General features: G+C 38.5%; 2 protein-coding genes across 4 annotated transcripts in view; one reads left to right on the top strand and one right to left on the bottom strand.

Moving 5' to 3' along the window:
• The window catches only part of LOC121874911 (raf homolog serine/threonine-protein kinase Raf-like), a 37,995-nt gene extending 24,906 nt beyond the window's left edge, over positions 1-13,089 (bottom strand). For all 3 annotated transcript variants that reach the window (XM_042379254.1, XM_042379253.1, XM_042379251.1), the window contains exons 1-7: positions 12,955-13,089; positions 10,046-10,147; positions 8,929-9,124; positions 8,257-8,462; positions 7,948-8,052; positions 3,401-3,567; positions 669-1,033 (exon numbers count right to left, since the gene is read on the bottom strand). In XM_042379254.1, the coding sequence (XP_042235188.1) occupies positions 669-1,033; positions 3,401-3,567; positions 7,948-8,052; positions 8,257-8,462; positions 8,929-9,124; positions 10,046-10,147; positions 12,955-13,062 (1,249 nt within the window). In that variant the 5' untranslated portion in view covers positions 13,063-13,089. The remainder of the gene's footprint in view (positions 1-668; positions 1,034-3,400; positions 3,568-7,947; positions 8,053-8,256; positions 8,463-8,928; positions 9,125-10,045; positions 10,148-12,954) is intronic.
• Positions 13,090-14,126: 1,037 nt separating this feature from the next.
• On the top strand, positions 14,127-23,219 carry LOC121874818 (regulator of nonsense transcripts 1-like). Its single transcript, XM_042379104.1, has 6 exons — positions 14,127-14,158; positions 17,153-17,239; positions 17,816-17,889; positions 20,659-20,963; positions 22,171-22,349; positions 23,198-23,219. The coding sequence occupies exons 1-6, from the start codon at positions 14,127-14,129 to the stop codon at positions 23,217-23,219; spliced, it is 699 nt and encodes a 232-aa protein (XP_042235038.1).
• The last annotated feature ends 334 nt before the right edge of the window (positions 23,220-23,553 follow it).

Raw genomic sequence — 23,553 nt, forward strand, 5'->3', positions numbered from 1 at the left:
ACACAACATTTGTTTTTCTCAAACCCAAAAACTTACTCACCTATGATCTACCCTCGTGAACACACACACTAACCCATCACTGTATGAGTAACAAATGAGTAATATTCTTCTGGTCTACATTTCAAGAAGTAGGGCCTTGCTGGGGTGGGTGTCATGAAAATTAATTCACAGAATGAAACTCTGTTATCAATAAGTAACATGAACATAAACAAAATTCGGTTATTGAATCTTTCATGACTAAAACTTACTGAACCAGATTAAAGCTGGTCTAACTTTTACAAGAAGTACTGAGTTAAGTATTGTGGTGTTAAATTAGTCTCAAGAATGAAATATAAAAGTCTAATAAATTACTTGAGATTGGTGTTGACTCCAACACTCAACTAAGATAACATCATGAATAACAATAAGAAAGTACAACAAAAATAGATAAATAAATAAATGGACTGCAGCAGTGAGCCTCTTTAATGAGCTGTAAGATAACAATGATTAATCATTCCAAAATGGAATAAGTAAATTTAACAAAATATCCAATACTGTACAGTACTGAGTTAATAACTCTTTGAATTTAATGTCCTAGGTTTTAATTTCAAATTGTATTATGTTCTAAACAGGGCCTCCCTTAAGTTAGAGCTTTACTATAATTAAAGTAATAAAAACGGTTCACAAACCTGGACTCGCAGGATTATAGTTCCTTCCCATTCTATGTGCAAACTCTGCCAGGGATGCAGCTTCAGAAGGATTGCTCGGGTTGACCAAGTTAATGCAGACATTAGGCGCCGAAGAGGAGCGGTCACGGGGAGCCAGGGGTGCTGGGGCAGGTCGAGGAAGGGTGGGTGGTGCCTGCCCACCTCCACCCCCACCACTATAGTGTACAGAATACTGATTGCGGTAACCTTCCATATAATGACCACCATAAGGTCCGGGGTACTGACTACCATATGGGCCAATAAGAGAGTGCTGGACACCAGGTGGACCACCATAACCCGTTGTTGTCAATATTCCTGCTGGGTTAGCTTGATGAGATGCTAATAAACTGAAAATAATGACAATGTATATATCCATGGCCCTCACATTGTTTCATTTTCACACATAATGGAGAAAACAAAACAAAAGACAGGGAACAGCAATAAAAAATGAGGAAACTAGAGGACGATGAATGAATACCACTGAAATATATTAACATTTACCACATCATTAACAGGTACTCCCAAAACACCCTGACCATTCTCAGTCTTTATGTCCCAGATGACAGATCACTCATATCTCTTCATAACTTTATATCTAATGGACGAGTTGACGGTTCTGGGCAAACACAAGAAATACACTCTGCCACGTTCGTAGAGTGATACGGTATACGTATATAATTTGTAATAAAAGTTTAAAGTCCGGTTATAATAGTCAAGATAAGTTTATTTCTCTTGAAATAGGGCCACCATTTGCAATGACGTCGTTGGTTTCAAACTCATCACTGCAGTGTCGGAGGTAGTAGAAAGGGTGGCCTGTTCAGACCCCAAATGCCACATTCAGTTAAGTTTTAAGGGTGTTTTTTTATGGTCTAAGTCATGGACATTTCATAAGTGAAGAAATGTACAGTGAAGAGCAGCTTCAAACATAAGTTGGATGGATATATGAGTGATAGGGGTTGAGTGTAAATGGGACTGCCCAGTATGGGCCAATAGGCCTGCTGCAGTTTCCTCCATTCTTATGGACATAAAAAACTCCCATGTTCACATCAGCTCAGCTGTCAAGTACTCTTACATGGTAGACTTTCTCTGGGTTTTTTCAGTGCATTTACAGAGTATATCAGTACTAGATGGAGATAAGAGTAAATTTAGAAGTACAGGGTAATAACATTGTCTGGTGCTATTTAACATAACAAAATAGTGCTGTTATTGTTTTATTGATTTACTTATGAACCACTGGGATATATCATGATTCATATTAATAAGTGGGTAAATTTTTACTTTAACTTCCATAAGTATTTTAATGTCTAGATTCAAGAAAGGCTATATTGAGTAAATTTTCAGTTTGGGTCATCCCTGTACTTAGACATGCAGACTTATGTTTTTTTATCAGATGGTTTGCGATGTTATGAACGATTTAGACCTGCATTTCTATCGGAAATCACTAGCTTTGAGTTACTACCCCCCTTACCAACGTATGTTAAGCTTATTGTTTAAAGTACTTAATCCCATAGTTAGAATCTTAACCCTTAGGCCCCAGGTGACGTTCCAGAACGTCCGAATAGCGCGCCCCGGGTGACGTTCCAGAACGTCAGCCTATTTTCCTGCCTTTTTTTGTTTATTAATTTTGGAAATGATTTTTTTCTCGATTTAACCTTGCAAGGGGGGTACTGCCAGCAGCACCCTAACTCGGGGCGTAAGGGTCCCCAGATGACCAAAACCAAAATAATAGTAATATTGTTTGCAATGTTTATACTGTACAGTACTATGAAATTTGTTGCATGGGCAGCTAATATCCATTGAATTACAGTAGTTTATGTACTACGTAATATTTATATATTCAAAATAGTATTACTGTGTTGCACAGTAAAGCACAATTAATTACCTAATAATATTTATTTACAGAGCCGATCAGCCGAGACGGTTGGACTACAGCTGGCTGTCTCCCGCTGGGAAGCTCTCCCCAACCGGTGATGTCACAACCAATCACAGAGCTTTTCGCAGTCACTTGACTTTTTAGCAACTTTAACCCTTATTTTTGACACTTTTTGGCCCAATTTATCATTACCATAGTGAATTTAAGCGTTTTCTTTACCCACTAACCTGCCATCTTACAAAAAAATTTCCGACCATCAACTCATCCATTCTGCCTTCAAAACTTACACCAGTCTTACTCACATCCATCATCCTATCCAGTATACCACAACATCTACAGCCATTATTTTTTTTTCTGATGCTTACTTCACAAAGGAAATTAGTAAGAACAGAAAAACGTGGTTTTCAGAACTTCTACCAATCAACAGCTCTCATATGAAATTTAACAGTGTTCCTGTTCCCTTCCAATATTGTCTTACAATCCTACACAATACAAAAACTGCATGTATAGCAAATTTTTACATAATTTACAATGGATTATGTTGGAGAATTCTAAATAGCTTAAAATCACTTAAACCTCAAATATAATTGTTGTTTTTATTATTAGTTACTGTAACTTAACCTTCAAGAAAAGGAAATTATGATTTCCATGTGCTATACAAACAATAAACAATCTATGGACCACAAACAATATGAAAAGATCAATACAGTATTGTAGCAACTGTATAAGGAAACTCGAGTAGTGCATGGAAATCATAATAAATGACAAACATTATCATACTATAATATGACCACATAAATGAAGACAAATTGATAAAACAGTAATAATGCATGAATCTTACTGTTGGTAGATATTGTTGGTGATGCGCTGATCCTGCTGACATAATGTTGGTACTCCTATAGAACAACGCTGATGAAAGCGATAACCACATGTGCGGCATACGAACCCGTGGAATAAGAGTCTTCGACAATTATCACAGAATGCCAAGGAAAAGAATGTTCTTCTAATCTGAAAATAATAATAGCATACATTATTAACTAAGTAATTATTCTGAAATCACATTTTCTAATTGAGCCAGGATTGGGTAACTCATGAATCATCGGTAATGTAAAAATCTCGACTTCCAGGAACCTAAGCTTGTAACTGGAGATCTAAAAATAAAATAAAATCTAAAAATGAGATAAACCTTCCCAACCACATCAGTTACAAAAATGAGAGATCTGGGACAGCAGTTCCCCCTAGAGAGAGCAGGGTCACAGTTTTTGCTGATACAAGAACACACAAGCCACTTAAACCTCTTTTGGCTGGTTCAGTGATAAAACAACAAAAGCCGGCTTCACTGACTTGATCCCCTAACAGAGCAAACAGATGTCTGACTGTCATGGACCACTATGAGTTCACCCTCATAGAGAAGGCTGAACTCTCTGCAAGATATGGTAATAAAACAACCAAAAATCAGGTCCATTTACAGTGTTTAATCTGGCACCCACAAATTCAAGACCATTTTTTAACCTACCAAAAAAAAAAAAAAAAAATAAGTTGCAGCCCCTGAGAAATAGTTTTGTGGTTTACTTTACAAAGACATGAAAGTCTTGTTATATTAATAAAAAGAAAAAATAGCAAGTATATCAACATAACTGAAAGCCAAAATAAGGTGGGCTACACTCATATGCTTTCAAACATTTGAAACTAGCAGCAGTGCCCTGAGTTGGCCTTGGTGAACCAATCTATAACTGGTACTAATCCAATAAGACAAGACCCGCAAGCCAGCATCTTCTACAAGGAGTTACGCCAACTTTACACAAGGTGCCGCCACTTTGTAAACCTCGCACTTGAACCAATTCGGTGCAACTCTCCTCATAAAAGTTGCTGCTGCAAGCATAACAGCCAAAGTCATCAGGCCAACTTCAAAGATGCAAGACCATGAGTGGGAAGGTCACACTCACTGGAAATCACTTTTCACATTCATTTACTATGACAAACCTCCAACACATTTCATGCTCGTCATAAGCAACATACATTTACTATCACTTGAGGCAGAGTATAATTCTGGGAGCCACAGCTGTCAATCATATCTTTACATACAGTGGCCGCAAAAGAAATGTTGACATTGTGTTCACCTTGAGATTTGGAGGAGAATAAAAACTAAAAACATGACTTACATGACTTTTATTACAGTATTTACCTTACATTTAGTATTTGGTCATGCTACCTTTCGTTTTCAATACCATCTGCAGTCGTTTTGGCATTGATTGGGCGAGGTTGGCAAAGTAGGAGACGTCCATGTTGACCCACAACTTTTTCAGCTCCTCCTGCAGGTTCTTGATGTTGCTAGGTCTGGCCTCTTGAATCTTGTTTTTCAAGACGTTCCAAGCGTTTTCGATCGGGTTTAAGTCGGGGGAGTTACCAGGCTACTCTAACACATCAATTTCATTGTTACTGAGGAACTTTGTGACTATTTTTGACTTGTGGGCAGGGGCACCATGATGCATGAAATGATGACATTGATGGATTGGCCAAAACGGTAGCATATGGTCCCTTAACACCTCGATATAATTAGTTCCCTTCATCGTGACATTCTTGGGAAGGAAGTGCAGACCTCCCCTGCCCTCACAACCACTAAAAGCACCCCACACTATCACACTATCTGGATGCTTCACTGTCTTGACGGTGTACTTTGGAGAGTACCGCGACATTCTTGGGCCGACGCACGATCTTCGAGGCACCCCTCACCAGCCTAAAGGTGCTTTCATCACTAAACATCACCTTCTTCCAGTCGTCTGATGTCCAGTGCTGGTATTTCTTGCAGAAATTAATCATCTTCTTCTTCTTAGCCTCGGTGAGAAGAGGCTTCTTAGCTGCGCGCCGAGTCAGTAAACCGAGGTCTTTCTGGAGACGATGTTGTACGGTCCTGATTGCCACATGTTTGAGGAGGTCTGGGTGCTTTTTCTTGAGTGTAGAAGCTGTTACAGCAGGATCAGACATCACTTCACGCTTCAGGATGTTGTCTGTCCTTATTGAGGTCTTCCTAACAGCCCCAGATCCCAGTTTCCTCTTCGGTATAGCTCCGGGTGGTAATGGCGCAGCCGCATGTTTGAGGTTGTAAATGGCTTGCCTTGAAACTTTTAAGTCTGCAGCTACATGTATCACACACATCCCCAGTTCTAATTGGGTTAAAGCCCAAGCTTTTTCATGTAGTGTGAGCTTGTTTCGACCCATTCTGTTCAGTTTGGGTGGAGATATAGGCTCTCAAAGTTGGCGCACGTGTGGAGAATAGCGGGTGGCGGAGCTACGTATATTTGCACCTCTCTCTATCCGAGTGCGAGGCTCACTGATGCGAGCGGCCTTGGTGGCTGGTGGCTGGAGGTGCGTGGGAGGCGGTTACGTGATCACAAGCTCCTCCCACTTTTGCTAGCCCGGGAACGCAATTAAAATCTTTACACTGCACGCCATGTAAAGATTTCATTTGCGCCAAAAATGTAAAGATTTCTTTTGCAGCCACTGTACATTAAAAAATATGGTAACTATTAAATAATGGCAACCCTTTCATCTCAATAGCTAATACTTCAGTTAAAAATAAAACTATATTTGCACATAAAATATTTCATTGTCTGTTATTAAGCATGATAACATCCACAGGACAAAAATGTTCAAGAGGGTCAACCTGGGCACCGAGTCATGGGGTGGGGGGGGGGGAGAATTCCCAGAAGCTGAAGGGTTTTGCCAATCTAAGTATGAATAAGAGAGTAAGTATTCACCTTTATAAACTTATAACATATTATGGAAAATAAACAAAGCCATGATCTAATTGACACACACTGCAGGATGACATTAAATGAAGCATTCAGTTCAAACTGCTAATGTCTCAGTGATGCCCATACTCAAGATAATGTTGTTATTCTTATAATTCTATCAGCATTATGACCAGAGCTGAGATCTCATCATCACAAAATGAGGACTTAAGCAACTTTCTTAGACCCTTTGCTAACCAACATCTGGCTTTGAAGGTGTGAAAAGGCTCAAATCAGTGAGTAAATAATTCCTCTCTGTGTCGTTCTATTTTTAATGTTATGCAGTACATGCATAGTATTCTGTCACTAGATTATGGTCTAAAACTGCCATAATGAAAAAAAAATTGGGATTTGAATGTAATTTTTTTAGTTGGATTGTGGAAAAACCTTGTTTTCCCAATTAATTTATTAGCTGCACAGTAAACTCTTGGTAATTCAGCATTTGATATCTTGGAATTTCATATAATTCGACATATATAGTATATGGTTTCGGGATTTATTATAAAATAACTCGGGAAATACCGAGTTATATAAAATTATCTGGGAAAATCTCGGCATATTTGGTAAAACTTCTAATTTAGCCCAACAATCCAAAAGCAACTGACGTCATTTATTCATGTGTCTGACACTTGTAGTGCGATAACCCTTTGTAAACAAAAATTGCTGTGATAACAATAAAATTGATACATAACACATATTTTATGTACAAAAAATTGCTACTTCCCAAACCATCATCTAAGTGACTCCACAGTTCAGCCAGGAAATCAACCAGCTGACTGAGACGTGTGTGCGTTGTGACGTCACATGGGAGGGAGGCAGGTAAGTCAGCCATGCAGTACAGCTCACTGAGAAGCCTTCACATACATTCACCTCCCACACACACACACACCTATGCTCTTCATTTTTCTATTTTATAGTTTTATATTAATTTCCTTTATTTCTAACCTACATTTGTACCGCACTGTTTATGTAGCGTTTCCCCTCCATCACCTGCGTCACCTACCATTCCCCTGCGTCACCTCCTATTCCCTGCATCACTTACCATGCCTTTTGCCTTCTACTTACATGTGTATGTATATGGGCAGACAATTTTTTATTGTTGCATGTTTAAGGGGGGGGGGGAAGCAGAGCCCTATATGTGCCGAGTTATCAAGGTTAACCTGTATTTTCATGAAAACAGTACAAAACTTCACTCATCTGAAGAATGACCATTTTGAAAATCTGCAACAGGCAGAAAATTCTCAAACCCATTTTCCTTCATAAATGAATACTGTACCGTACTATCCTCATCCTCAGAATTCATGCTAAAAATTTAAAATTAACCAGACATATTCTGCATTCAATACTCTATACAATATATTTAGAATTGCAAAAGACTTACGTACCTATCACAAAAAAAAGATTGAATGTTTATCAAGGTGCATCAATAATCTAAATATGAAACATCACCTTGAAAAAATTAATAATAATTAATTTATTACCAACCATGAAAGAAACCACTCTGTCTGAAAATAAAAGTACCAGATACAATATTGTATGCAACATAATGTTTTACAATCTTTATTTCAAATTTAGAAAAAGTTTATTGCAAACTTACAAAGTTGTGAGATATGGAGGTTGTGACAGGAAACTTCTCCAGTACCTCCACAACAATCTCCTCTCCTTCCAGCTGAGCGATGTCTGAATCCCATGACATCCGGACCTACAGGTAGAGACCAATGTTAATTTAAGTACACTATATAAATAATTTTAACAATTTAAATTACAGTACTTAAAACTTCATTCTAATAACAGGCCACCCTAACAACTTGCCATCAACAAGATACAAAGAAGAATATTTCTAAAGGCTAAAGTCCATTTTTGTAATAATCAAGTCACCCTCACTTGACAGTTTATCTATGCATACCTTTGGATTTGTTTTTCTATAAACGATGCAGACATCTGGAGAAAGTTTACGAAAGCTAAGGGCCTTTGCCAGTGCATCCTTTAATGTGCGTCCAGGCTGTACTTGCACCGTAGTACGTTGTTTGTTTGGCAAGTGAGCACGCACCACTGATCGCAGAGGAGATTGTGGGGTGGACCGTATAACTTCTTCACATACACCATTACTACCTAAAAATTAATTTATAAAACATTCCATTAACATCAGAAATAAATCATAAAACATCACAGCTGTACAATACATCTTATAAACTGTAACTCCCCCAAAAGTTTGAAGAGTTTTGTAAAACACAAAAATGTAAAAAAGCAAATGATGTGGTAAGGAATAACAAAGGAGAATTAATAGAATATAAATGGATTCCAACTTTCCCATGTGAACATCAAGTAAGACTTGACAAGCTGTGAAGGTGTTTTATTATTTGCTTATATTGTTAAGCTAAACATATGCCATAACTTTGGCAAGTTATGTGCAGAAAATTGTGATTGTTGAACTCTGTCAAGTATCAGAAAATAACAGCATGGAGAAATAAATGTCAGTTTCAAAGTAGAAAGATTGAAGGAACTGGAGTGTTTCAGGTAGCTATATGGAGGTGTATGTGTGTACTGTATTAATAAATACTGGAGTGTAAAAACATACTTGCTGTGATCTGAGAGGTGGCATGGAAGCTTGTTTCCATGTCCTCTGAAGGTGGAGGTGGGGCCTCAGAGAAGTCCTCATGACAGCCATTGGTCTGAGCTGGGTGCTCTGTGGTCGAACTCAATGTCAGCTGCTCTAGGATCTCCTGTTCCTTTGCCTCAAATCTATGCAACTTCCCTGTCAATTCTGTATATTCCTATAAAGAGATACAGAGATATGTTCAAGAGACTCTGCATATTATATCAATGTATAACACACAAAGAAAATTTTGAAATAATGTGAATTGCAAGAAAAAATAAATAAATTCATGAAATGCATTTGTACGCTATTAGTAAGAAATCTTTACACAAGAATATTTTCCTTATGTATGCTCACAGCCAGTCTAAACCTGCCTATGTCAGGCCCCAGCACTCATCAAACAACTGTCCCACTTCAAAGACAATAAGTCATTTAGTGTATCAGACTTGCCTCCTGGGCCTTTCAGCTTTCCAGGCTTGGGTTCTGCTCACAGCACAAACATGCATGTAAAATCTTACCAAACCACTCTTATTAGCTCCCTCTGTTCCTTTTTATGAATTCTGAATTCAGTATAATGATCATATTAGTGATGATGATGCTAATGGCATATATTGAGAAATCAGATTGCTGTACTTCATCTTCTGAAGGCTATTTTACTAATTAGCGACACAAAATAAGTTCCTCCAAAATCAGAGGATGGTTTAGAGCAGTGGTTCTTAGATGCTGAGCTGTTCATATGAGTCATGAAACTCTTTTTGTCATCAAGGCCGTAAACACTTTGTATTTATTTTATACTGTGGGTCGTCAGCGTGCCTAACTGATCTTCAGTAGTTTTGAATCATGACAAAAAATATTTAAGAAACACTGGTTTAGGGAGTATTTGAAGTAAATAACAACTGGTTGAGAAGAGGATGTAGAGCAATAATAGATGGTTGGTGGGAGTCTAACACTGTGTCAAATGTGCATGAAGCAAATTACAGGAAATCTCGCTCACTCCACAATTTGCTATATCTAAGGCCTAGAGCCTACAAAAGAAACAGAAGAGAGATCATTCCAGAATTTAATATGTTACAGCAATAAGGGAACACTGTATCATTACCGTGAGATATAACGACGGAGGATGCTGGAAGCCAGCAAAGCGAGAATTGAGGTCATCAATGTACTCCTTGGTCAGATGGATGATGTTCTGAATATTGTTTAGCTGTAATGGAGAGCAAGGAATCACACAAGAGTCAACATTATCATGCAGGAGAATTTAACTGTAATGTGAAATTGTCAACATTTCCACCAAGCAGGTTAGCTACCACAATGTTTTGGCTTAAACAAGAGAGAACACTGCTCACTCTGCCAGTTTAATTAAGTGCAATTCTATTCAGGATACATTATACCTGTACCCACCATAAACAACCCTCCATGCCCTCAACAACCTTTCACAGGAATCACAACTTAAACAAACTTTCACACCCTAAACAAACTTTCACAACCAAACAACCACATTTCACTCCCTGAACAGCACCACCATGATTTTGCTTGGGCATCTTTAAATATTGTAATGTGGATAACAGGTTAAGATGAAAAAAGATAACAGCAGTCAAGTTAGTTGTTTGTCGCTTGTTCAGCCATTTTGGATTTTTTTTCTATGAATACCGGTAATGTATGCAAATTAACTCTTGTAACTACACAATCATAATTATAAAGTACTGTACATATTTGTTATAGAAGGAAATACATGTCTATACTTTTATTTTCCAAGTTTATTCATAGATTTGTATTCCAATACAGAACACATGTACTGTAGTACTGCATAATTCTACACTGTCCAGTACTGCACTGGTTTTAAGGAAAATAATTTTACAGTGTACTGTGTTTAGTAGCTAAACAAATACTGTAATGTCCTTTGTAACTTTTCAGCAGGTAATTCATTTAATGTTTATGAAAACTTGTGGATCTTGTAAACCTAATAAATAACAGAGCTTGTGCAGCCAGGTGCTCCAATTAGTTAATGTAAGAGCTTGCATCCTCTCCTCATCCTGTCTCGAGTATACTGGACAGAATGTAGTAAAATCTAGTCTTAAAGGATATGCTGGGGGAGAAGTCTGCTAAAACTATGTTTTCCTAAAATCCAACTTTTTTTTATAAGAGGCACAGTACCCAAAGATGTGGAAAGTACTGTGTTTAGATACTTAAGTAATCTGAAGAAAATATGGTAATGTACTTAAGTTCAAGTAAAAGTAGCCTTCATCAATTGCACTTCAGTTAAAGTATAAAGGTAACTAATATATTATGTACAGTACAGTACTTATATACTGAAAAGTAAAAAGTAGCTTTTCAAATGTTGGTTCAACATGACATATCTCCCATACATCCCCATCTTTGACACAGTTATCTATTTATTAAGTACTGTACAATATACCATACCATACAGTACATTTATCAATCCATCACTTACTCTCTTCTTTAGTAGCTAACACTGCGGGTCAGTTCAACACTCATCATTCCTTTGCTGACACACCCATTTCCAGATATCTGAAACACTCCATTTCTTCTATTCTATATTCATTCAAGCTAACATTAATTTATCTTAGCCTTGTTTCTCTATTTTCATCTCTTCACAATCACTGCTAATGATTTCCTAGCAAACACTCTTCCCACCTCACTCACTAATAAGTGCTACTATAGCGTGCAGTCTACAAGATATTCAGGTTAAGTTAGGTTACACTAAAGATATCTTTGTAAACTGCATGCTTTAGTAGAACCCACAAATATTTATGACTGCTCCTGAATCTTTTACTATAGCAGTGGCTCTGTGAAACCAAATGTGCTCGTTAAAGGAGGGACCATTGTATATACCGTATCATGGTATACAACATAACATACTTATGTGGATCTGAATACTGTTGCACCAAGCTGGCATATTCCAGGGCCTCTGTCTTCATCTTAATGAAAAGTATGGAATAATATCTTTTTATACTTTATGTTGATAAACACAAAACCTGGGAGAGTAAATACCTGGATAACCATTTCCTTCTTCCCCAGTAACACCATAAATATCTCTTATTTACTTTAGTCTTCTAAATCCCATTCAGAGTAGATGGCTTCCACAAGACAAAAAAATCGACCTCACTCTGTATCAACTAGTCATTCTGATACAGTATCAACTCTCACATCAAAAGCCACCTGGTAAGAAACGTTCAACAAATCCCAACGTCACCCACACACACAAAGTAAATCATGTACCCAAAATATGACAACCTATGGCTGATTAGATCGGTAACTGTTTAAACACGCGTCAGATGACTCTGCCCAGGTAGTAGAAAACCTCGTCTCAGCCAATGAAATAATGAAACAATCGAGTTAAATGTGACACTTGATACTTACTGACTATGGTAACAAGTCAATGCTCGGCACTTCTTGGGTTAAATGTGACACTTAATACTTACTGACTATGGTAACAAGTCAATGCTCGGCAGTTCTTGGGTTAAATGTGACACTTGATACTTACTGACTATGGTAACAAGTCAATGCTCGGCAGTTCTTGGGTTACCACAACAAAATTCAATGACCAGTAAAAGTTGTATAAATCTTTTTTAATAAAACTCACATTACTTTAAAAAAACCTAAGATACAGAACCAATAAACTCAAGGGGAGATGATACATAGGGTAGGAAGATAAATGGAGCTAGGAGATATGGTTAACGAGAAGGAACAAGAGACACCACCACAGCCCTTCCTTATCTTACCACACAAATGTCACGGTTCATTACTTATACCTTATGGTTTCACAACTCTCTCTCTCCTGCAGCACAAAAACTAAGAACATATATGAGAATGGGGCAGGAGTAAGCTTGTTAATGTTGCTTGTCAGAGGCCACGGCTGTAAGAAATAAGAGTGTACAATACCTGAATGTCAACAAAGCCTAGAGTCCACCAATCATAACAACATCAATTTCTCAAATATCCCGACGTTTTGTCAAAATTTCCTCTAAACACAATATAGACAGGACTTGCCTCTTCCACCAAAGCAGCTCTATCTTTAGTTCCATCGGGATTGTCTGGGGTTTCGACAGGTGAGGGCGAGCTGCTATCTCGTTCCCGAACATCCCCAACACCCGCCATCTTGCACCTGTTTATATTATCAGCCACCAAATTTAAGTCACTCTCAATTTGGCTCATATAATCCGATTATAATCTTAGCTTCGTAATAATTCAGACCAATGCTTCAATAGTAACTTTTTATATTAATACGAGAAAATTTGGTTTTGTTTCGATGAGAAGAGAATAAGGTAAAAGTGAAAATAAAAACAGTTAAAAAGTGGTGGTGGCGGCAGTATAGAGACATGAACCGCTCCGCTCAGGTTGACAATTGGCAGACATGTTCAGTACTCTTATAGGGACGCTCTGATGCCTTGATGTTTATACACTTCAAATAGTCATTTTCTGGTTATTTGATGGAACAAACCACTGTTTCCAAATAACACACATTTTAAATGACCTTTACCTGAAGCAATTATACCGGAGGGAACATAACTACAGTATTAAAGAAAGTAAGTACACATTTGACAATGCTGTGTGAACGAGTTGCTTTACATAAATTTACATTGTTATTGAATTGTCTAAAAGATGTTTATACTAAACTTTAAAACATAGAGCTAACATTGAATATTCCCTGTCTTGTGAAACGGACCCACCTGCTTGGTTATCTGTTATACTGTAAGTCTTTACTCATAAAGTGATATTTATGCAAAGCAAATCCCGGAAAGCTCTAATTATTATGACTAAAGTAACGCAGTTGTGCTCAGTGTATCACGTTTTGCCAGGATGTCAGGCAATGTATTTAATTTTTAGTTTTATCATAATATTGAGAATATATTTTATAATGTGAGTGAATTATGTTTTATTTTATATAGTTTACTTTTAGTTCATTATTTAAATCCAAGTTTCTGAAGCGGGGTTACCAGCATATATATATATATATATATATATATATATATATATATATATATATATATATATATATATATATATATATATATATATATATATATATATATATATATATATAATTTTGGACCCGTAGGATGTTTACGATTTTTTGGGCGCCAAAAGTTAATTTTGTTATGATCGTCAGGAGAAGAGACGTTCACTGGTCAAGTAACCTTCAACTTGTATAAACTAGCAATATGGCCAAGTCGAAGTGTTCTTCGGGGAAAAGGTAAGAACTGAAATATATTTTCTATTGTATAGTTTACAGATGCAAGTTTATTATTGCGAAAATACGATGGAACAAAGGCGGCATCTGAATTGATAATTGCTTATACTACAGACGGGCAAGGGGTGTCCTAATTGAGGTGTATAAACATCTCAAAGAGCACTACTCAGTAGTGTCCCTACCTAGAACTAGCAGACGCGTGTCCCAAAAGGGGTCACAGCTCAAGGCTGAAGAAGCCACAAGTCCAGAAAACTGAGGGCAAACTTTTTCGGGGTGAGAGTTGTGAACTCTTGGAATAACCTGCTAGAGAGTGTTGTGACGGCACCGAGTGTGAGCTTCAGACTTGACCAACAATGGGGCAGGTTCAGATACATTCAGGAGCCAGTGCATGCCCAGTACTTGCTAACAGTAAGTAACAGAGGCGTAAAAAAAAAAGTGACCGACCGACCGGCGAGGATAAAAAACGTGAAGTAAAAAAGATGACTGGAGGAGGCTTCGTTTGTGTGTTAGTATCGTCAAGTTTGATCAGCCAGAATAATTAAAAGACAAACCCAACTTTAAGAATATTTATATCGAGTAATAAGGCTATCTGTGTTTACAGAAATGTTTTGGCTTTAGATATACCAGTTTTAAGAAGTTTGTCTTCAAAGGCTTCACGAGACAACAACTTGACTATAAGTATAAGGTAAACCAATGGTGCCCTGAATTCATATCAACATCCCCAATAGATAATAAGATAGATATTCAATAAAATCATCATGCAAGTTCACAATGGATCAGCATGGTCAGTTTAGGTATACAATATTGTACACTAAATCTGTTTTAAACGAGTGATAGTGCAAAAAAGGTGTTAAAAGCTTGTTGTAACTCGGCTCCTAAACCAACTTTGTGTCAATTGATAAATGGATTTGCTCCAGCGTAATATGACCATCATTCATCTGATCCTTTACGTTTTCTTTTATCCTCTTCGCTTGGGTGATCGGTCATGTCTGTTACGCACTGTTGGCAAGTACTGGGCATGAACCGGCTCCTGAATGTACCTGAACCTGCTCCAGTGTTGGTCAAGTCTTGTCTTGAAAGTCACCACTGCATCATGAGGAGGTACATATTACTGACCTTACGACAGTGAAATTTCTACCAAAATAACCCTGACAATTGCTAGAATTCATTTCAAGATGCGAGTTGTTCCCGTTACTGTACACTGAATATTATTTATTCCTACGAAGCGATCACCGAGCTACCGCCTTTAGCACATTGGTGGAAAACGTCACTAGATTATGACAGATTTTATCCTGAACAAACTACAGAGTCCTTTGGGTAAATTCATTGCAGTTTTAAATTTTATTCTGGACGAAACTGGAAATTAGGTTATTCAGTCCCAATTTCCACTTATATATTAGCTATCCAACCACGCGGCATTCAAGCTTTATCCTATAGCCAGTTATGAGGCTGTAACTTAGCCATCTACATGCAGTACTCTAATAACTTCACCTAGTGTCTGGTAACATCCGTCAAAGGCTAACTAGCTAAAAAAAGATGCTGGGCATGATGCTCGGTGAGACAGACACTGCACAGCACTACAACCAGATAAGAGGCATTTGGATTAACTAGGCTAACTGCACTCGACCTACCCGTCATGGGCCTATGGTGGGTAGAATGGTCAATTGGTCATAGACCCAAGAAGTAACTTGTTCTTTATGTTTATCTGTAATTATGGGGGATACAGCGCTTATATCCTGTCCGATTTCGGGGGCACTCACAATCCACCCAACTTGCAATGGGTACCTAACTATGAGTTGGGGAAGTGGAGGAGGTGGAATGCAGTTAACCACGCTATATTCTTGTGTGACTCATGTTTATGGGACCCACTCATGATAACAGAAAGCCATTTAATAGAACAGTATAGCTTCGGAAAACTTAAAACATTATAATTGGATGAATTTTTGCCTTCCTACCTAATTTATCTATTTACCAAACGGACACCACAACTAAAGGTGGCTATTGTTCTTGATATTCTTGTCTAGAGCTATTATGAACCCAATTTCGTTAAGAGTAAAGTGTAATGATTGATTATCAGACCACAGCTTACAGCCCAGAGAATTACAACACATAACAGCGAGTACCCAGTTGACACACCCTGGCCGCTAAGTACAAGTCTTGAGTAACTCTACGATATAACCGTGTTAAAGAAACCACACCTGGCCAAGATACACCCGGGCGGTAATAATTAGAAAGCACTACTGACCTGCTACATGACCACACCTGGGCAAACAGCTGTCCAGACCTGACTCGAGGGAACCAGAATCCTCACCGCCACTCGATCAGCTCAACCCGGCGTCATGACCTTGTTAATTCAAGGACCCACTAATGAGCCAGCACCCCTGTTGACCTAACAACCCGGCCAAGACACACCCAGTTCAGTAGAGGTCATCCCCCGGCTCCTCCAATATATAGGGGCTGGAGCTCCTCTCGTCAGAGTCTTATAACCAAGGAGAGCCAGCAACGACGTCCCCAGTCCCGCTCATCAAAGAAGTCCGTCACTAAAGGCAACGAGGTCTCAGCCCATCGACAGAGTGCTGTCAACACAACGTGTAAAAGTAAGTGCTGGCTGTGTAGGTGGTAGAAGTGCAGTGATCCCGAACCTCCCAACGATCGACTTAGTGAAGTGCCCATTCGACTTGTAAAGTTACACGAACATATCATAGTCTATCATACCCTGTGTACGAATCCCCCGCATTAATTCCCCCTATGCAACTAGTAAAATAAAGCTGTAACACGCATTTGTGTTTTATATACTACACTTGTACTGAGCCTGTGTTTATATACGTAGTCACCCCCACACCTTTGAGTCACGCTACCTACTTCTTTCACTATACGACTCTACTACTATAAGGTCCTACCTTACCTCTTCATATGAGTTTTGTCTCATTATAAAAGATTTTGTTGGTTATTATGGTAGATGATAATGACAAGACTAAGTACATGTCTCTTTCTCAGGAGACTTTTGAATTGTTACGCAGGCGATCAGCTCCTGCCTCTGTGGCGCCTTCAGCCTATTATACTGAAACAACCTAGCAAGTCCAAGTAAGTCCTACATCTTCTATTATTATTATTATTATTATTATTATTATTATTATTATTATTATTATATGCTAAGTTATTGAAAAAATTATATATATTTTGTTTGAAGTTTCATAGGTTATCATGAATATTTAATTCAACATTATACAGGTATGGCACATTAAAGGTATTTAAACCATGAATTTACAGGTAGTCCAATCAACCAATCAAGGTGCCACCCTCATGTCTGAGGGTTGGTGACCACGGTTGACTTTACTAATCCTCTCAGATTTTGCATCTTTCTGGGGACTCAGCTTTTAATTTCAATCATCCACCTCGGTTTTTTCCTAGTCCTCCTACCTTCTCGGGTTGAAACACGACTACCCTCTTCAAGGGAAGATGTTGTTTAATAATATGGGCGTCAGGGGAACCAATCAGCTAATTGTAGCTATAGACGAGTGGCGTGGCTTATGGGCCAGGTTAGCGTGGACTGGGTATAGTGACCCTCTTGATCCTGTAGGTAAGTAAAGGTATTTACTGTAACTGTAGATGCCTAAGGTATTTGTAGGTGTATAATAATGTTACTTTTAACCGTTTCAGCATCATCAAACATGCCTTCTTCTACCTGCAGTGGCTCAAGGTGGGCGTCGCCATCTTAAGTCAGGGTTGCCCAAGTGAGTGACTTAGCTTTACGTTTCACATTCTCAAAGATTCTTTCACAAGAGCTTTAGTACAGTTTTATCCCCCATTTACCCACGAGTACATGTAGCTTAAATGATTCATGTGTGTTGAAAGATTTTTTTTTTTGTAAATTTTCTTTACTTATTTTTACCTTTATCCTCTTCACCACTGATCAGCTCGTTAGCCGCTTGGCGATCGGTCACGTCTCTGTTACTCACTGTTGGCAAGTATACATACATACTTTGAGAATCAGAACCAGATTAGGATTCGTAGGGTAACTTTCCCCCATAAATGATGGTTGAAAAAGGCATTACTGTCTCACAATAGCCCTTACACAAATTAGGCAGCCAAATAGAGGTAAAAATTGTAGTAAAATTGTCATAAAGAGGTTATGTTAACGCCAATTACTGATAGAAAACAACGTATGAATCTTTGAGAATTTACTTTGCATTGCCATTTAGTGACATGCTTTATGAGGCTACATCAGGGGTTGAAATTAAAGTTGTCACAATACTGTATTTTGGAACGTGTGTCTGTTTGTGTATGTGTGTGTGTGTGTCTGTTTGTGTATGTGTGTGTGTGTCTGTTTGTGTATGTGTGTGTGTTTGTCTGTGTGTATGTGTGTGTGTTTGTCTGTCTGTATGTGTGTGTGTTTGTCTGTCTGTGTATGCGTGTGTGTCTGTTTGTGTATGCGTGTGTGTGTGTCTGTTTGTGTATGTGTGTGTGTGTCTGTTTGTGTATGTGTGTGTGTTTGTCTGTCTGTGTATGTGTGTGTGTTTGTCTTTGTGTATGTGTGTGTGTTTGTCTGTCTGTGTATGTGTGTGTGTTTGTCTGTGTATGTGTGTGTGTTTGTCTGTCTGTGTATGTGTGTGTGTTTGTCTGTCTGTGTAATAATAATAATAATAATAATTAACGGTTTATTGAAAAAGTTCTGCAGCCCGAAGGCTGAAAATATACATTGGACATAAATGACTTATTACATACATTGGTGGTTTAACAAAAGCCTTCATTAGAGAAAGGTGAAGGAACATACAGTGAACATACAGATTAATGTAGGTGTTGAACAGCAAACACGTAGTGTAGTAACTCCCTCCCAGATGGTGTTAGGAGGGACCTCACGTGGTGTAGTAGTTCCCTCACAGATGGTGTTATGAGGGGCCTCACGTGGTGTAGTAATTCCCTCACAGATGGTGTTATGAGGGCCTCACGTGGTGTAGTAATTCCCTCACAGATGGTGTTATGCGGGGCCTCACGTGGTGTAGTAATTCCCTCACAGATGGTGTTATGAGGGCCTCACGTGGTGTAGTAATTCCCTCACAGATGGTGTTATGAGGGCCTCACGTGGTGTAGTAATTCCTCTGTAGTAATTCCCTCACAGATGGTGTTATGAGGGGCCTCACGTGGTGTAGTAATTCCCTCACAGATGGTGTTATGAGGGGCCTCACGTGGTGTAGTAGTTCCCTCACAGACGGTGTTCTATGAGTGAGGTGTGGTCCCAGGCCTTCCTATCGTAGAGGGGTTAACACATCGCTGGGTGTTGGGTCGGGCCGTTATCACTGGATACCTGGGATCTCACTGTGTGAAGGTCAACTTGGGTACCACTGTTACTGTTGAGTTGTTCTCACTGACTTAAGCACTGTTCACCACTGTTCACCTCTGTTTAACACTGGTTCCATTCCTTTCCTAAATGAAATAGTAACTTCTGGCGAGAACTTGTTGATATTCCGGTGGGGAGGAGGGTTCAGGGGAGGGGGTTGGTATGGGCCAACTTAACAGTTGACCTGGCTGCTCCGAGAGGAGCGCCAGGTACGTCTTGACCCTTCGGTGGTCCGTATGTGTGTGTGTTTGTCTGTCTGTGTGTATATGTGTAAATAAATCACTTATAATTAATAGTTCTGAAAGTCACTCCTACCAATTTAAACTTACACAAATATTCAGGTGTGTTGGGGGAGTTACTGTATATTGCAATATAGAATCTGTAATAAGTTTAATTTTAGGGGTTCAAAGGTCTTAGCAAATAACACCATCGTTTCTCCTGAATATTTTCCTGGTGGGATGACAGATCGCACTCAGCTATGGGAGAATCTCGGTGTAATTTTGATGTCATTTTACTTGTAGATGTTGTTCTGTCTCAGCCAATGTAAACCATTTTGATGTTTTCTTGTCCCTGTTTAAGTAAAATAGAATAAGGAAGTTTTAATTGTCCCTTTTTAAGTAACTTGTGGGATTTTTTTTTACAGTCAATACACGTAGAGCATCTTGATTGCTTTCCCTTGGGCTCATATTTCTGATTATTAATGACACCATCAGATGCACTTATAACCCATCAGATATATTTATAATCCATCAAAGTTATTTTATATAACGCATTAGTTGCACTTATTTTTACCCATCAGATGTGAGGTACTTGCTTAACTCTGTAGGTATATTTATAATCCATCAAAAATTCTTATAACTCATTAGTTGTACTTATTTTGCCCATCAAATGCACTTTTTATTAATCATATGATGCATTTATGATACCCATCAGATGCACTTATTTTACCCATCAGATGCACTTATTTTACCCATCAGAGGTACTTACTCATCTTATCTGTCATCTTTGGACATAATTATGGAGTATTGTCTTCACCCATGCCATCGTCAATGTACCACAATTTTGAATATGACTGGCTGATTTTTTTATTTATTGGCCATTTTTTACTAGTATAGGTTCATAATATATTACATTCCTCCGGTGATGATTCTTGTGCGTGTTTCAGGCGAGGAAAGTTACTTGGGGGTGATGGATCGATTTGGGAATGGCTGGAGGGAGAACTTCTTTAAGCAGCAGAAACGCGAACAAGGAAAGCAAAAACAACAGAAACAAAAACTACAAAATCCAAACAAAACAAAACAGCCTCAGCAACTTGAACAAGAACGGCCAAAGCAACATGAACAGGAACAGCCAGAGCAACAGGGACAAGGACAGCTAAGGCAACATGAACAAGAACAGCCAAAGCAACATGAACAGAATGGGCAGCAGAAACAACAACAGAGAGGAAGGGCACATTTGCGACACACGCAGGTAAACAACTACGAGTGTAAAGGTCCATATACTGTACATACAGTACATTAATTTTCTCCTCGTTGTTAGTGGCAGGAGAACGCATCCAGTTACGGTAGTAGTGATGCTATGCGATTTCGAATGTATTTTAGTTGGTATCTTTGTGTTGATGTTTTAATAAGTAAGGTGTGCTTAGCTTTATACCATTACCCAGATAAGTGTAAGGGGGGGGGGTATGTTTGACAGATTACAGGGGGAAATATAAATTGAAAATAAACCCCCTAGTTCTATTAATTAATGCAAGGCAACATCAACGCTACGATATGATTGCACTATTTTTTTTTCGGGGTGGGGAAAGTACAGCATAAAGTTCGTGTTAGAATAAGGTGTTGATCCGAATTATTATTTTTTTTTTACGCAAGGTTCCCAGAATATTAGAAAATATTTTGTCAGTCATTTTATATTGAACTATGTTTCATTACAGGATTATTAAATTTGAACATAAATTCATTATAGATATAGAATGGGATGTGAAGTATTAATAAAAAAGAGTATGATTCAGAGATGGAGGGCAAAAGGAAGAGGGGAAGACCAAGGAGGTGGATGTCTACGCTATAGGAGGGAGAGAGATAAACACTCATTAGGAAAACAAATGAAGAAATACTAAAATTAGTAAAAACTTTTAGAGAAATACTTAAAAGGTCATATAATTAAGGATGAGGGAATAATAACAGAAATATTAAAAGACAAAGTTGAGGGTAGGAGGGCCAGGGGAAGGGAGGATGAATTAGATTAAAAACTTGATGGCCAGAGAGAGACAAAACCTTATAGGATTGGTAAAAAACAGCCCGAGAACGCTTGGAGTGGAGGACTGTGATCGCCAACCCTCAGAGAACTGTACTCGGACGCACCAACGGGTTTGATTAGACGGAGATTGTGGCACGTGAGACATTTGAAGAGCTTGTGAGAAGTTCCCTGTCACAAAGATAGACTAGATTTGGGGCACTGTAGAAGATCTCGTGCCATAGCAAAACATCATTTACAGATGAGAATGAAAAAAAATAGAGGTAATTGTGTGTGTGTGTGTGGGCTCTCGTTTTTGCCTGATGTGCATTAAGCACGAAAAGGTTGAAAAAGAACACACATACACCATCTCTGAATAATTTATCTATCCTTATCTTTTCTCTGTAATTTAAGTGGCTATATCTTTTAATTGTGTGGTATTTAGGGTATTTATCTTCGACACATTCAGATGGACCCAGAGGAGGTGAACGTGACGGACCTCTGCCACTCGGCTGACAACCCATCAACACTTGCAGGAACTTCTCTGTCCAATTGCAAACCAAAGATACAAAATTCACAAGAGAATACGAACCACAGGGTTAAATTTGATACCATCAAGAGGAAGTATGATCAGTTTAAAAACCTGAAACACTTATATAAAAGCGGAAAACGATATTGTCAGGTGAATAAAACCCACATGGAACATAATTATTTCATTAGTGATGCTGATTCTGTTGCCGTCAATCCGAGGTGGAAGCCACAGAATATGAGACAGTGTGTATCAGGTTCACTGACGCAGAGTAAGTCCGACAAAGTCAATAAGTCATCTTCACTTCCGGTATGTTCTTCAGGAGCCACACACACATTACACTCCACTTCAATTAATGTCAGTGATATGAGAACAGTGGAAGTTCAAGATAAACATATTCGTAAGGCAGATTTAACGAGCGCATCTCCACGTTTCAAGAACAAGGAAAATTCAAATGAAGATCATAATGGATTGTCCAGACCATCCCGGACACTAATTTCGTGCAGAAGTCATGAAGATTCCAAAAGTATCCCAAGATTCCATTGTGGTATTGTTGATCCAATGTGGCCACAATATACCTCGATGCCTGGTGGTTTGTCCCCAAAGAACTTAGCATCACCAAAGAAAGACTGTAGTACATCCACTTCTTATCCTCCACTGTTGAAATGTCCGCCTCAGACCAATGATTTTCTTACTTCAAATTATCTTAAGACAGTTCCTCTCTTATATGCTGAATATAATTCCCCTCTTCGATCTGTTTTAGAGATGAACTTGTTTGGTTCTCCCACAAAAGGTGTTGACATCACTAGCGACGATATTAACCAGTACGAATGTTGTCACCTTGAACACCCATCAAGCGTTCCTCTCTCGCCATGGAACACCTCACAGTTTCTTCCATATAGTCCATCCTTATTCTCAGTTAGAGCATCACTTTATGACGCAGAACAGTTGAAGATGTCAGGTGAAGTAGGCAAACACATGTCCATGTCTCCTCATAAGCTTCGCTGGAGGCCAAAATATCCACCAAAGAAGACTGAACTAATCAGGCCTGTGAAAAGAAACAAAACCAAATGTAAGTATTAATGGTGAAAACAAGTATAATAAGTTTGTTCATAAGGAGCAAGAAGACAAATCTGACAAGAAATGTAAGAGGTACTGTATCTTGAAGTGTAAATGACATTGGGTGGCTTTACCCATATGTAACTACCGTGCACCCAGCAGGGTAGTTTGTGTTACCTCAGTATGATTATGATTATATTTTTGTCATTAGCTTATGTTCATATTTTTTTATGGCTAGCT

The sequence above is a fragment of the Homarus americanus genome, unplaced genomic scaffold (genome assembly GCF_018991925.1).
Source record: "Homarus americanus isolate GMGI-L3 unplaced genomic scaffold, GMGI_Hamer_2.0 scaffold56009, whole genome shotgun sequence".
Lineage (NCBI taxonomy): Eukaryota > Metazoa > Arthropoda > Malacostraca > Decapoda > Nephropidae > Homarus > Homarus americanus.